General features: G+C 41.6%; 1 protein-coding gene across 5 annotated transcripts; it reads left to right on the top strand.

Moving 5' to 3' along the window:
* The first annotated feature begins 700 nt into the window (after positions 1-700).
* On the top strand, positions 701-9,501 carry LOC147896740 (uncharacterized). 5 transcript variants are annotated; one of them, XR_015541738.1, is made up of 5 exons: positions 701-887; positions 1,548-1,736; positions 2,413-2,485; positions 2,679-2,788; positions 9,235-9,501. XR_015541738.1 is itself a non-coding variant. In XM_087381115.1 (5 exons), the coding sequence occupies exons 2-4, from the start codon at positions 1,557-1,559 to the stop codon at positions 2,779-2,781; spliced, it is 303 nt and encodes a 100-aa protein (XP_087237241.1). In that variant the 5' UTR covers positions 701-887; positions 1,548-1,556; the 3' UTR covers positions 2,782-2,788; positions 9,235-9,501. The 5 variants fall into 5 exon arrangements, 3 of the variants coding, with proteins under 3 accessions (XP_087237241.1, XP_087237242.1, XP_087237240.1); XR_015541737.1 differs by having other exon boundaries at positions 2,413-2,449; XM_087381115.1 differs by having other exon boundaries at positions 2,413-2,449; positions 2,696-2,788.
* The last annotated feature ends 4,865 nt before the right edge of the window (positions 9,502-14,366 follow it).

Raw genomic sequence — 14,366 nt, forward strand, 5'->3', positions numbered from 1 at the left:
CTTGGCCTCAAGCGGGAAACTGTTCTAAAAAGTAAACCTTGGTTTTCTTTGGGGGAACATTGGCCGGGTAAAAGCTTCGAAAAAATATGAGACTGACGGAAGCTATTCCCATAGAAAGGGGGGGGGGGGGTTGTGCGGTGAAAGGGACGGGGCACCGACGCAGAGAGGAAGGACATTTCAAAAAAGGGTATTCGAAATGGCAGTTGAGCCTCATCTTGTTGGCAGGTCCTGGCATGACATTATTATGTGATGGCCGTCTGCGGAGGCGACACCGGGCAGAGAGCCGCCAAAACCGCCAGTGGAACAAGCCGGTGGTTTCAAGGGCGGTTTCGCGGGCGGCAGAAAGCGGGTTTGGCAGGCGGCGGTTTGGCGGTTTTGTTGGGGGCGGCGGGCAGTTTATTAGTGGTTGCTTTGTCGCGTACTGAGGCGGCATCTCCGCCGACGTGGCCCGCGGTGGGCCCCGTGAACGGCGTGGGCGACCCGGCATAAGGGGGTTCGCCTAGAGGACGTCGCCGTGCCAGGCTGTGATTGCTTTGGCGGGAAGTGCGGGGCGGGTCCCGCTCCACGTTTCTTGTGCCTTTTACCCCCGACCTTTGAACAAAAAAAAAGAAATTTACCAATAATATTACGGCAAAATCCAAGGGCTTTTTTTGCTATAAATACGTGTCTCCTGCACGCTTCTCCTCGCTTTGCCTCTCACTCCTCTCTCTTTCCAAGGTCCTTTCCGCCACCCTCTGCAAACTCAGCCATAGCCAGCTCGCCTCTGCTCCCCCGCCATAGCCACCTCGCCTCTGCTCCCCCGCCCTCCCCTCCCCTTGCCTCTCTGCCTCCTGCCCTCCTCGCCTCGCCCGCCTCCTTTTTGCCCTCGCTCCGGTTCTTGCTTTAAGGTGCGCTCTCTCCCCCCTTCTCTTTCCTCATACCGCTTGCTCTGCTGTTGCTCGTCCGACGTTTTCTTGCCTGCGTACTCTTGCTGTGGCTCTTTTTCTCGTCTGCGTGCTCTTTGTGGCGTGTCTCGTTGCGGGATGTGCTCGTAGAAGGGAAGGATGGCGCCGGCCGGAGGGTGTGCCCGTGGGCGTGGGGACGGAGGGGACAGTGTGCTTCTCTACTTCTTACGTGGGCGTGGGACGGAGGGAGGTAAGGAGGGGAGGCTTGTGTGCCTGTATTTCCTACAAGGGAGAGACGGAGGTGGTGTGCGTTTGTATTTTCTACATGGGCATGAGGGAGGGAGGGAGAGTGGGAGGGGCTGTGTATTTCCTACATGGCTTGAGGGGAGAGGGTATGCGTACATCGAGGGAGTATTTCTTACAGGCTACCTAGGCGTGTGTGTGTGAGAGAGAGAGAGAGAGAGAGAGGGAGAGAGAGAGAGAGAGAGAGAGAGAGAGGTTTCTTAAACGTGTTGACAAAGTCTTCCTGTGTCGGTGGTATTTTCGTAAGCGTATGTCTTTAGATCTATTTTCCACGCTTTGAAGATCATCTTCACAGCTTCATCTTCCTGCTTTAGAAGTTCCCACTTAGTTGCTTACCGTTTCGCACTTGTTGAATTGCAGTTATCCACCATGCGGGCCTCTAGCTTTTTGCCTTTGGCTCCCAAGTCCGAGAACGTTGAAGCGCCTAAGAAGTCCTGCCTCGTTACTTCAAAGAAGCCTCCTGTTCCTGGCAGACGCATCAGCTTCGCTTCAAGGCCAACTTTTGTTGCCGGCGTGGAGAAGCCTCCCGTTGTGACTCCTTGCTCGAAGGTTTGTTTGTGCTCTCCTACCAACCATCCTGGATCCTTTCGGTGTCGCCTACATCGAGTTCCTGTTTCGAAAGCGGCAGCACGTACCGTGGGCTCTAGCAGCTCTGCCAAAAGAACTTGATAGTCTCAGATCCATCGGTCAACAGATTGTCACACCCTTGAACTCAAGCCTAATGTCCTGTAAATCCGATGCCGCAACCAAAAATTTTTGATGCGTAACTGTAAATACATTTCCAAGTAACAAGATCTTCACTCTTTCGACCAATATTCTAAGGCTCCATAACAATTAAGACAATAGCTATCCTTTAAAAGCAAAATACTAATGGGTTCCGTCTTATTGATGGCAATCAAGTGAAGTAAATTTCACGCTAAGTTATCTATAATCGGAATGATCAATTGAAAGATAATACACGGCCTCCAAGCAAGAAAATTTTCCCACTCGTGCAGTACAGTTTTGTGATACCGTTTATTGGTACTCAAACTTAAGTTAAAAGTTGGATGTGCTGTATGCTAAAGAGGTTCCGAATTGTTCGACCGTCCGTGGTTGTGAGTAATGATACGTTGCGACATTTGCGAGAATGCGTGGTGTGTGTGTCGAGTTACGTTTAGTGCTCATGTTTAGTTGCAGAATGTGAAGTTTTGTTGTTATTCTAATGGTGCATTGTGCACTGTATCAGGTTGAGAACCGATGTTCCGTAAAGCGAGAGGTCCATGGTACGTACGTGTGAAGTACCCTCTGCTGTCGGTATGGTAAGCGTCCATGTCTAGCGTGACGTCCGTGGTAATTTTCCGCGTGTATTGTCTATTGTTGTTGACAAAATTTCGACTTTGTCATTTGACGAAGTCCTATCAGGATTGTTTAGTAGCTTCAAGTAGTTCAGGAAATACTCTTGGCAGCAATTTTGTTTTTCTTAACACTGTAGCTATTGTTTTTTGTTACTAGTCTACAGTGGTCTGCAGGGATAGCAAGACTGGTTCTTCTGCTTGAAATTTGGTTGCAGCGTACGAGGCGCTTGTGCCTCTACTGTCTGCAGGCGGTATCCTGACACCCAGGTAATTTGTGGTTTTTATTTCTCATCGCCCTGTTAAGGTTGGGATGTGTGTACAATTGGATGTGGAGCTAGGACTGAAACTTTATTCCATAGCCTCTGATCTTCGTGAGGTAAACAAAATCGGCGGGGTAGGTGGCCTAGGCTACTGTCAGGCAGAATTGCGTTATATAGGACAGGGAGTTCCGGGCTTATGCTATTGTCAGGCATCTTCTGTCAAAGTATCATGTGTTCAGTTCCTCCTCACCTAATTTATCTATTAGATTTTGGCCGAGAGCTTTATCGTTGTGTATGGTTTCACTAAAGATCCCAAAGAGATTTGGGAGCATTTCCTTCATTCACCTTCAAAAGTATTCCTCGTTAGTTTTGGCTTACAAGGCCCAATTTCTCAAATTATAGGATTATCTTATTAAGCCTTGTAATTCATAGGAGAATTTACTCAATTAATTCATCATTAGTTTTAGCTTACAAGGCCTAACTAACTCATGCTGAGTTAATCTCCTCAACCTGTAGGATAGTCTTTAAGCTTGGCTTGCATGGGTCGATTAGGTATTCATTAGACAGGGGGAGGGTTAATACACAATTTAAGGGATCTATTTCACAAATGAGTCCTATCATTAGCAATGCTAATATTATGTTGATCTTAAATGGAGTTATGTTAAAAAAAAAGCCCTCATTTCTCATCCCACTCATTGCAAAAGGGCTTGTGATGGGATAGAAAAGTAAAAAAATGCTTCCTTTTCTTGACGTTTTTCATGTGCAACTATTTCCCTCCCATTTCTTTTACTCAAGATGTTTAAAGTAGAGGAGGGAGTAGGAGGGAGTCTTGTCACCTAGAAAGGTTAGGTACACACTTCTCTAGGGTCTTGAAGGGAGGTGGGGGTACTAAGCCGCACACCCGTTTTACATTTTTGATGGGTATAGTGCCCAATATATAAAAAATGTGCAATTTTTATGTGTTTTCCTCCATGATGAAAGCTTGGATGTTGTGGCCCACCATCCCTCCTTTTAGTGGCCCTCCTCCCTTTGCCCTATGTGATGTGCTCCACTTAATGTAGTGGCTTTTGTTTGAGGTCAACAATCGAATAGGTTATAGTCTCAATTAAGAATTTTTGTCTAGTAGAATTCCAACGATTGTTTCAAAATGTTTTTGAAATCAAGAGGTTTCTATGGGAGGAACTAATTAATAGGGATTAAAGTCGAGCAAGTACACATATTTGGTGGGGCCTATATTAAATATGCAACTATAGGTGTACAAACAATGACTGTGTATGAACTTGCACTAGCAATTTTGCTTCAGCCCTCTTATTGATTCTCCTCTTTGGCTCTTCTTGAGGAATATCAAAGCACTCTTAAGGAATTAGTGAATGATTGGCTATTTTCCTATTTATTCTACCTTCCTTAGTAGCCCCCTATCCCCTTAACCTCCCTTACCATCTTCACATCTCTTGTAAGCCACTTTTCCTTCACTTCACTTAGCTTACATATATGTACTTTTACATGCATGTAAGCACTATTAAAAAAAACAGTGGCTTTTCATTAGAAAAATGTGAGGGTTAGTCTCCTAACAAAAGGACACTTATAAAATTTAGCCAACTTGGGGGCGAGAGCTCGGGGCCTATGCAATGCAAAGCGAAACCTATCTTAGCCCAAACGTTGCCTCAATTGTTGAGAGGATGATGTGGTGGACGATTGGGTTTGAACTGTTCAAAAGCTCCCTAAAATCTCCTAGGTACACTTTCATGATCATTAGAATAGCCTTTATCTTAAAACTTGCTTGAACTCCATGTTTAAAGACCATCTTGATCCTAATTCCCCGAACCCTTAAAATCATTGTTGCCCTTAGATATGGCTAGCAAATTGTCAAAGTGGAGGGCAATTTGACACACTCCCTTAACTCGGGAATCTCCATTGTGCCTTGATGGCAAACCTTGCCATCAGGCTCGAGTATCCAACCGTTTCCATATTTCCCTAACAGTTGGGCACTTTGAACATAGGTGCATGATTTCTTCAGGAGTGATTCCACGTAAGGCACACCTTGAGCTGATCTGCTTTCATCTCACCAGCGTGGCTTGCATCTAGAGCCACTGATTCAAGGTTTTTCAAAGAAAGAAATTTACCTTTCCCACCTTACAGTCCTTCCAGTTTGCCATCCCCTTCTTCCACCAAGCAACCCCTCGCCTTAGCCCCCAAACTCTATTGAGCCTCTTATCGAATTTTGTATAAAAAAACTAAAAATAATTACAAATGAAAGGTAGAAAGTTTGCAAAAAGTATCTCATAGATTTATCAATGTGACTTGAATCAATAGACTTGAAAAAACGAAAATGACAATTGATGGCTCTAGCAATTCAATATATACATTTCATACTCTTGCAACAAAAATCCAAAGCTTAAACTTTAATGGAATGAAATTTACTAACTCATAGAACCAACTTTGCGTATTGCAAAACTAAGAAGGAAATAAAGGTGACATCCTACCATTGCCAAAATCAAGTGACTTCAAATCGCACAAAGGTGACATTTTAGAACAATTTGTGATCTAACAAAGGTTGAAAAAATTCAACTCACCATTATATATTGTATAGCCAAGAGAAAGATGCCAATCCATGCCAATTTCAAAGATTACTAGTGAATCATTCATTAAAGGTGGTGTAGACTTAACCAATAGATGGATAGGAATCCTTTTGTTTGATGTGCCATGATTATGGTAACTCAATGTGGCATTGTTTCTTTAAGATCTCCACGAGGTCCCTAGAAAAGGGCATCCCTAAAAGAAAGTGAGATATAGTTAGAGAAACTATTGCAAATACTAAGATAAGGACAAGACAAATCCTACCTTAAGGACAATCAACTAATAAGGTGTCCAAACATGTTCCACAAACTTGGGCAATTGTACCTAAAGCACACCAAGCATTGCAAATACTAGGATAAGGACGAATCCTAGCGGAAGAGTAATCAACTACTAAGGTGCCTAAACATGTTCCACAAACTTGGGCAATTGTGTTAATAGCACGTTCGAAAAATACAAGCAATATGTCTTGCAAAGCCGGCTATGAAGAAATATTTCTAAACATTGTCCTTATAAAATGAAGAGGAAAATTAAAAGACAAGCAATTACATAAAATTCAAAGAAGTCATGCAAATATTAAACTACCAAGAGAAATGAAGAGGAACATTGTCCTTCTAAAATGAAGAGGAAGATTAAAAGACAAGCAATCACATAAAATTCAAAGAAGTCATGCAAATATGAAACTACCAAGAGAAATGAAGAGGAATATTGTCCTTCAAAAATGAAAGGGACGATTAAAAGACAATCACATAAAATTCAAAGAAGTCATGCAAATATGTAACTACCAAGAGAAATGAAGAGGAACATTGTACTGATACTAAACTAGTAAGAGAATAAGAGAGGAACATTGTACAAATACTAAACTAGTAAGAGAATAAGAGAGGAACATTGTACTTCTAAAATGAAGAGGTACATTGAAAGACAAACAATTACATGAAATTGAAAGAAGTCATGCAAATACTAAACTACTCCGAGAACTCCAAATATGATGATGAATTGTAGCCATTATACAAGGAGTTCCAATTACGAATGTGAATGGCAAATTGTAGACAATACACATGTGAATGGCAAAAAGGTTATTTATCTAAGATGCATGCCAAATTTATTAAGTAAACGAGCTTGAAAGGCTTTAGTACAAAATTTGGTCCATGATAGGGTTTAGGTTCCCTAGGCCTATGCTGTTACACAGTGGGTGATCAACTTATCAGAAGGCTACATTCCACACAAAAAAAAAAAGAAAAAAAAGATGCATTAAAATACAATTGAATTAGTACAATAAGTTAGAAGAGAGTACCATAATCATAATGTAAAAAATAAAAATGTAATTGACGTTGAAATTGACATGATTGGTAATAAAACAAAAAAACAAACAAAAGGGAAGGCATAACAATCTTAGGAAGAATAATTCAAATGGTTCTAAGAGTATTATCACTACGCCATCATATAGGGGAATTACATATGAAACCAAAATATAGATAAATATAGAAGAATACCCCCCCCCCCCCCCCCAAAAAAAAAAGCAAAGACAAATTGAAGATAAATAGGCACTATATCAAATGTAAAAAGAATACTCATACAAATATATGGAAAGATTTGTAAGATAATGCATAGGACATGGAAGAAAATAATTATACAAATATATGCACAACATTTGCAAGATAAGAAATCAGAGGAAAAACAAAAGACAGAGAGAAAATTTGCATGGAGGACATTTCATTTGTTGATAAAGAAATCAAGATAAGGCCAACACTATAATGAATATATTTAACCTATATTTGAGGATTTAGTGGTTATGCAATAAACATTGGAATGACGTTGATAATGCTCAAGAAAAGGCCAATTCAACATGGATGAACATATCTCACAAAAGCAAAAAACAATCCAAAAATTTCAAAAAGATGAATATGAATTACATCAAATTTCACCAATTTAGGATGTTCTTTGTAAAGAGGAAGAAAACCATCTATCTTTACAAATAAACCAATACTAAAAAAGTGTGAAGGTAAATGTGAGATGCCAATAAGAAAGGAAAGCATTTTGCAAGGCCAAATATTACAAAAGGAGAAAGATCCTAAAGTACAAGATGTGATACATCAAAAGAATGGCATTGAATTGAAGTTTTGTATTTGGAAGGAGTGGCCCCCTTTCAAGGTTATATGTAAAGGTAACAAGATGGTGGGTTTAATTGTGGTCTTAACCCACCAAGGTAGGGGGTGATGCCTCCTTGGGACCCCATAGGGAGATTGAATTATTCCATTGATCCTTCAAAACCCCATTTCTCCCCTAGCGGATAAATGTTCATTGACTTTGTCTACACATATTATGTTTTGTCTTTGGCATACTTGTTAGTTAAAATACTCAACAAAGATGCAAAGCTTGATTTTGGCCTTTGATTGTAATGAGTTTGGAAACCATGGGAAATATATGTTTAATGAGATGTCAATATTGTTGATATTGCAATTTAATGAATTGGAATTCACAGCTTAACAATATTTCATGTCCAACTCATTGAGATGGTACAATTTTTGAAGTTAAGCAAGACTCAAAAAGAGCCAATGAGTTTGAAAATTTACCAATATTGACCATGGGACATATTAACATCTTAACAATATTAAATGGTAAACAAAAAGCTTATGCAATACTACCAAATGATATTGATGTTAGCCATTATACAGGAGTTCCAATTACAACCTTAGAGAGACAAGAATTCCTTTAGTGAGTATTTCAAAATATGTAGAGATCAACAATGAAATGAAAAAAAAAAACACGAAAATGCATAAACATATTTCCAACAAGAAGATGCAACACATATCAAAGTGAATCTGACATCAATATGCAGTTCAAGAAGGAATGAGCATCATCAACTTGTAGTTGTGATAAGCATAGTCATCAAACTATTCCAAGAATACACAAGCTATGTCTATGAAAAGTCCATGTTGTAAGCCTATGCTAATGGTTGCTCTAGTGAGAAAGAATTGTTTTCCTTACATTGCATTGCAAGTACTTAATGTAGATCCCTATAGAAGGGTTGTAGCTCCTTGCATAGGGGTTGCAACTCATACCAGAAAGCACACCCAAGTGCACTTTCACTAATTACACACACAAGCTTAGTCCTAATTAGGACTTCCTCACTCAACTCTCAATTCTAGTATCCCTTTGAAATACAAAGGCACACAATTCTTAGGAAACTATTATGCTCTCAGTTGGGATTCATGAATCATTCAAGTGATTAAAAAATGAGCTACTCAACATTCACAAGTTTTGTTAGGGTGAGGGAGATGACATGAAAACTTTCTTAACCTTAGGACGCACAAATGGATTAGGATGTATGAAGCAGAGCATTCTAGAGAACAAGTAAAATTTTTTCAAAAAGGAGAATTGAGATAGGAAGAGTGAGTTTATGCTTGAGTCAAATTGAATTTGTTACTCCTCATGAAAAAATTCATGTTTTATGCATTAGATTTTTTAAGGCTTTAGCCATAACCATTTCGACCAGTCTACTAACTTGCTTGACTTCAAAAATTGTACCATCCCAATGAAGTGGCCATGCAATATACAATTGGTGTGTTATTGTGTATCATAAACCTTATTGACTTCTTTTTTTTTCATTGACTTAGCCTTCAGCTTTGGCATGTCAATCAATTTGGATAAGTCCATTTCTTGAACTTTGTTATACTCTAAATTGTATAGATTTCTAAATTTTGAACTGTTGCCTCTCTCCCTCTGTCTCTCCCTCCTTCCCTTTCTCCTTCTACTATCTTCCTCCTCCTCCCTCCTGCCTCTTACTATGCATCTCCTCCTCCATCCTTCAACCCATGTGATCCTTCCTCCTCTCTCCTACGTGCAACTTCTATCCTTGACCTATCGATTGTTGTTTAGGGGGATAAGGAAGTTGTGCAAGGTCTCTTTATCCAATATGAAAATGACACATGGTGGGTTGCAACATTTGAGACTCCAAAAGAGTGTAAAGAGACATCGAAGTGGGTACTAGACAAAATCAGCATCCCATCAATTATTCATAGGTAAGAGGAAGGGCAACCATCAATTGAAGGGCATGGAACATTTCAAGTTTAGTGGCATTTACATGTGATTTGAAGACACTCAAGTTCTTGTATTTTTGTAGTACACGTGTGAATGTAAAATACACACATATCTAGGGGCTTACATATTATGCATTACATTGTAATCCTACTTATGTTGAAAATTTGTATATTCCATGTGCATGAGCATATGATGTGTATGTAAGATAGTATCCAACCCTATTGCAATCCCTGCCTGGATAGTAGCCAAAAGTGAGTGGTCCTTTTTGGAGGATACCATGCAGAGACTTGGCTTCCTAGAGAGATGAATCAGAGAGGTTTCAACTCTTTATGCGGGCAGCTCCAACCAAGTGGTTATTGGAGCACAAGAGAGGCAGTTCCTCTCTCCTGTTCAGTGACACAGGGCTGTCCTTTGGCTCCTTATTCAATTTCTTTTTCTAGCGGAGGCCCTCGATTATGTTTTGCACTCTCAGGTACTTGGCCTTACAAGGATGAGGCTTTCGGTCTAATAAGAGGAGGAGCTTCTAGACTCCAAGTCTCTGAGATTGCAGATGATACATGTCTCTATGTGGACGGCTCAGCATCCAGTCTAGAGAGGGTCTGAGGTGCCTTGTCCGTTTACTATGCCGCCTCTAGTGCCCGCATAAATTGGACCAAATCTATTGGTTTCTTCATAGGCTCGAAGGAGATCTAGGAGGTTCGAGATTGGGGAGTTGATTTTGGCTTTCAATGGATCTTGAGAGGAAAGAGGCAAGGAACCTAGGTTGCTAGGTTGGCATTGACATCTCAGTAGAGCAACAATTTAGTCTAGTCCTAGAGAGTGTTCGGTGCAAGCTATTGTACTGAAGCAAGACTAGGGCTCCACCAAGCTCTTGCTTGTAGGACTGTCGTTGGTAGTTAACTAGGTCCTTCTTGCCACGGTTTCGTATATTGCCTCTTGCTGGTGTTTCCATCTAGGTTGCATGGAACAACTATGTTACTTGGTGTGGAGCTTTATTTGGCTCCGGATCGGATGGAATGCGCAATATTAGAGCCAAAGTGGCTTGGCAGACTGTGATTTTACGCCCGCATAGGGCACTCATATCGAGTGGAGGTCTCCGTTTTCTACACAACTCATATTGGGCGATGCCTACAACTTGATGCATCAGCATGGTCCCCCTTGAGGGAATGTTATTGACTAGAGCATCACGTCTCGAGAGAGGTATGTCTTGTTTTTGGCCTCACCTCTGGATGAGCTTGCACTCATGCAAGATTTCATATATCTTCTGGTTGCTACTGCATGGAGGTCTGCTACCCATTAGCCCCTAGCTGGAGCACATGCGTGTAGATGGTAGATGCATTGGTTGTACGGAAGGGGTTTTGGAGACGATCCCTAATTGCCTATAGGGCTGCTAGGTTTCACAGTGGATATGGTGGGCATCCCTCAAGATTGTAGCTAGCACACAGAGGATGAGTAGAGACTTCACTTGGGGGATGGCGGCTTGGCTCACCAAGGGAGGACACGCCTTCTTGATTGATCTTGTCTTGCCGACATATAGGATACATGGACAACAGGTCTCTTGGATAGAGATCCATTACACATCTCAGCCTCCCGTTCACACCCACCCAAGATAGTGTGTGGGAGAGAGTATGCAGCATTACTTCCTGGAATATCTGGGTCACTCGGTGTAGCTGGGTGGTGGGAGGCTAGCCAGTTTCTCCAACGGCTACCTTAGTAGCCATTTGGCATGATATCATCTTCACTTTGTGCGCCATTTGGGAGTGTGGTACTCTAGGGTTGAAAGCAACCATCAAAAGGCGAGAGCACTTCTGCCAGACATGGCTAGCATGAATCTTCTACACCCTTATTGCGAGGGTTATTCACTAGATGTATAGGCTACCATCTTGGTTGCTAGCTCTTATTTCGAAATCTCTCTAGGTGGTGAGCCGTGAGATCCAAAAAGAGGTGGCTATTATGGAGCTATCAACTTGTCTTTCTTTTTGTAATTTCATCGACAGCTCTTTTGGAGGCTGTTTGTATGGTTTTTTCAAAATATTAATTCAATTTACGTTTTTTCGGAAAAAAAAAAAGAAAAAGAAGATTTTAATGAAGGAAAAAAACTAAGAGGAAGGTTCACAACATCCATGCTGTTTGGAATGTTGAAACACATAGAGAAACATGATCAAGTCTTGATGCTTGCAAATATTTATCAAAGATTATTAAAAATAGAATTCCCTCTTAGAAGTGAATGAGGTCCATGCAAAAGGAAGAAAAGGGCATAGGCAAGCACTTTTTGAGGAAAGTGAATTAATGCACTCTCTCTCTCTCTTTATATATATATATTATATAACCCCCTTTTGTTCTGTTTTTGCTTCGATGCGTTGAGCTCCCCCTACTCCATGATCATTGATTTTGCAAACAATAGCATTGCCCACCCCACATTGTTTTAGAACCATAATAACCCATGCTTGAACCACATGCTATAGTGGCTTGGGAAGCCTCGGACGTATGCGTGTGCGAGCACTATATATATGTTTGCAGTAGGCAATTCGCTATGTATTTTCGATATAAAACTTTGGATAGAGGTGTCCAATGAAACGTAGCTAGTATTAAACTATGCTCACTATAGAGCTGCTCACTTATCGCCAGTAGAGATGGGGGATGCAGTGGGTGGGAACTTTGAAGATGGGATGAAGACAACTGGCTGTCGATCGACCGGTGCACCTGCCTTGCCCCGGCTTCTGTCGTCGCCGCATGAATTGTGGACGAAAGAAAATGGTGCAGTTTGATCTTGGTTTCCACTGTTGCAATCATGGCCCAGCAAATATTGAAAGAGTCGACGTTTCCATTCACTCAATATTGCTGATCTGCGATGATCCACTGCATCAATGCATACCTTATCCAAATTGGTGCCTGCACAGAAAAATGCTTGATCTTGAGCCGCAGATCACATCGCTGCACCCATGCATGAACGATTATTACATTAGGCGTTATCAAAGCTGACACTAATCGTACCGGAGATGTCTACTTACCTTCGGCTGCGGCTAACTCGATGTGGAACAGGTAAAGATTGTGGCAATTGTTTCTGCACTCGTCTGAGCAGAGCTTGTTGATTCTCCCCACTTCGAGAAATCCGGAATTAGAAAGGCCAATCGAAGTCCTATTTAATCCGCAGGCCGTGATGCAATTATCTGTCTCGATCCATGCTCCGTAGGCGCTCTTAGACATCACGTTCGATGACTGCAAAGACACCCGGGGTGACCCGGCGCTAGCGGTTATCCTCTCAGATACTGACTGCAGCGTTTACTACGCGTGCCATTAATTAAAGAACATCTCGATGACAATTCTGTGAAAACTCATTCTATGCTTCGGCCATAAGGCTATGCTTGCCAAATCGTTGAACCTAATTAGCTGGTTTGACCGGAAGTTTGGATGGATACCTGGCATTCATACTGGCTCTCACCGTCTCTCATAATCTTCTCAAGGACGCAACGGGCTCCAACCGATGAGACTGCGAAGGCGCATAGCTCCACGGGAAAGTCCTCACAAAATCGGAACGCCGCTGGGATCCATATCGAGAGCAGATCCGCTTTTCATTCAATTTGCACACACTTGAGCAAGTTTACGTCAAATTATGTGCACGCACTTCTTACCAGATACGAAGGCAGAGCTTGAGTAGAAGGCAATCACACAAATCAGGAGAATATCTCTTATCATTGGTGCCATTTCTTCGAAGTGTCTGTGCCAAAAGCATGACAAGGTGGTGAGAAAAACTAAACCTAGCATGAACCAGGAACGACAAGAGCGAGGCACAAGCTGCTGCATTGACCTGTTTAGAAAAACTGGAAGACGTATATAATCATAAGCAAGCGGGTGTAGAAGGGCTCTATCGAATCTCTCTTCCTCCCCACAGGCTACGATTCAGAGCGGAAGCAAGTGGGGGCTCATTGAATTACGACGTGAAAAGTTGTAGAGCGGAGGAGCACTCACCTAGCATAGAGTTGCCAATCAGAGCATGCGCTTGCAGTAGCAGTAGCAAGTGAAGTATTGGGTGTAGAGATGAGGTGCGGATGATGGCAAGTGAGCTAATTGGTGGCAGCGATGCATGGTTATAAGGATTTGAGGCAGAGAGAGAGCGAGAATGCAGCATCCACACTCGCTCTTTACGCTGCTGATCCCATGAGCCCTCACTACCTCGTGGTTTAAGCTTCTTGAAAACATTATTCTGAAAAACAAGAGAGGATGCATGCACCTCCACATACAAAAACCTTTGCACTGACGTCGTAGACAGATGTCAGGGCTGCCTGGGCGGCCATGCAAACTGTAGCTTGATCTCTACATTGTAAGGCGAGAGTATGTGCATTAATAATATGGAAAGGTTTCGAAAGCCTTATTCAATCCTATCTATCCTTTCCCTTAGCATAGCTCGAATTCTCAATCACGTCTTGAAGCTCCTCATTCAATGTATGATCATCTCGAAGAGAGTGTGGAACAATGCATCTTCAGCGCTCCACAAATATACTCCTTACTTTCCCAAGACATGCGGATGCACTCATGTACGGATTCTATACATAGAGAGAGAGAGAGAGAGAGGATTCCCAAAAAAGGCTACTTGGTTATTTTTTAAACATAAAATACAAGTGGTAAAGTGCTAATAAGTATTATGCAAACAAAAAAAACAAAAACGAGCACACAAGTCTCCCCTTAAGCACTACTCACGAGCTAAGTAGTGGTAACAAAAGTTTCCCCACAACCCACGAAGTAAGTAGTGGTAACAAAAGTACATTCTAAAAACAAGAAAAGAATACTATCTACAAAGCACCCTACACCATCTTTATGCTTTTTCCCCAAGTCTTCCAAGGAGTTAACCCACAAAATGATACAAATTCCTATACTTTCTCAATGCTCGTATGGCTCCTAAATATTATGAAATTTAATTGCTCATTCATAAGTCTCATAGGAGTGATAATCTCTTGAAATAAATCTAAACG

The sequence above is a fragment of the Dipteris shenzhenensis genome, chromosome 11, assembly GCF_047967505.1.
Source record: "Dipteris shenzhenensis isolate YYH24624 ecotype China chromosome 11, Dip_SZ_1.0, whole genome shotgun sequence".
In the NCBI taxonomy this organism is placed as follows: Eukaryota; Viridiplantae; Streptophyta; class Polypodiopsida; order Gleicheniales; family Dipteridaceae; genus Dipteris; species Dipteris shenzhenensis.

Coding starts and splice junctions, on each gene's coding strand:
- LOC147896740 (XM_087381115.1), top strand. CDS start 1,557: ATGCGGGCCTCTAGCTTTTTGCCTTTGGCTCCCAAGTCCGAGAACGTT. Junction 1,737..2,412: donor TTGTGACTCCTTGCTCGAAG/GTTTGTTTGTGC, acceptor GCACTGTATCAG/GTTGAGAACCGATGTTCCGT. Junction 2,450..2,695: donor CGTAAAGCGAGAGGTCCATG/GTACGTACGTGT, acceptor AGTGGTCTGCAG/GGATAGCAAGACTGGTTCTT.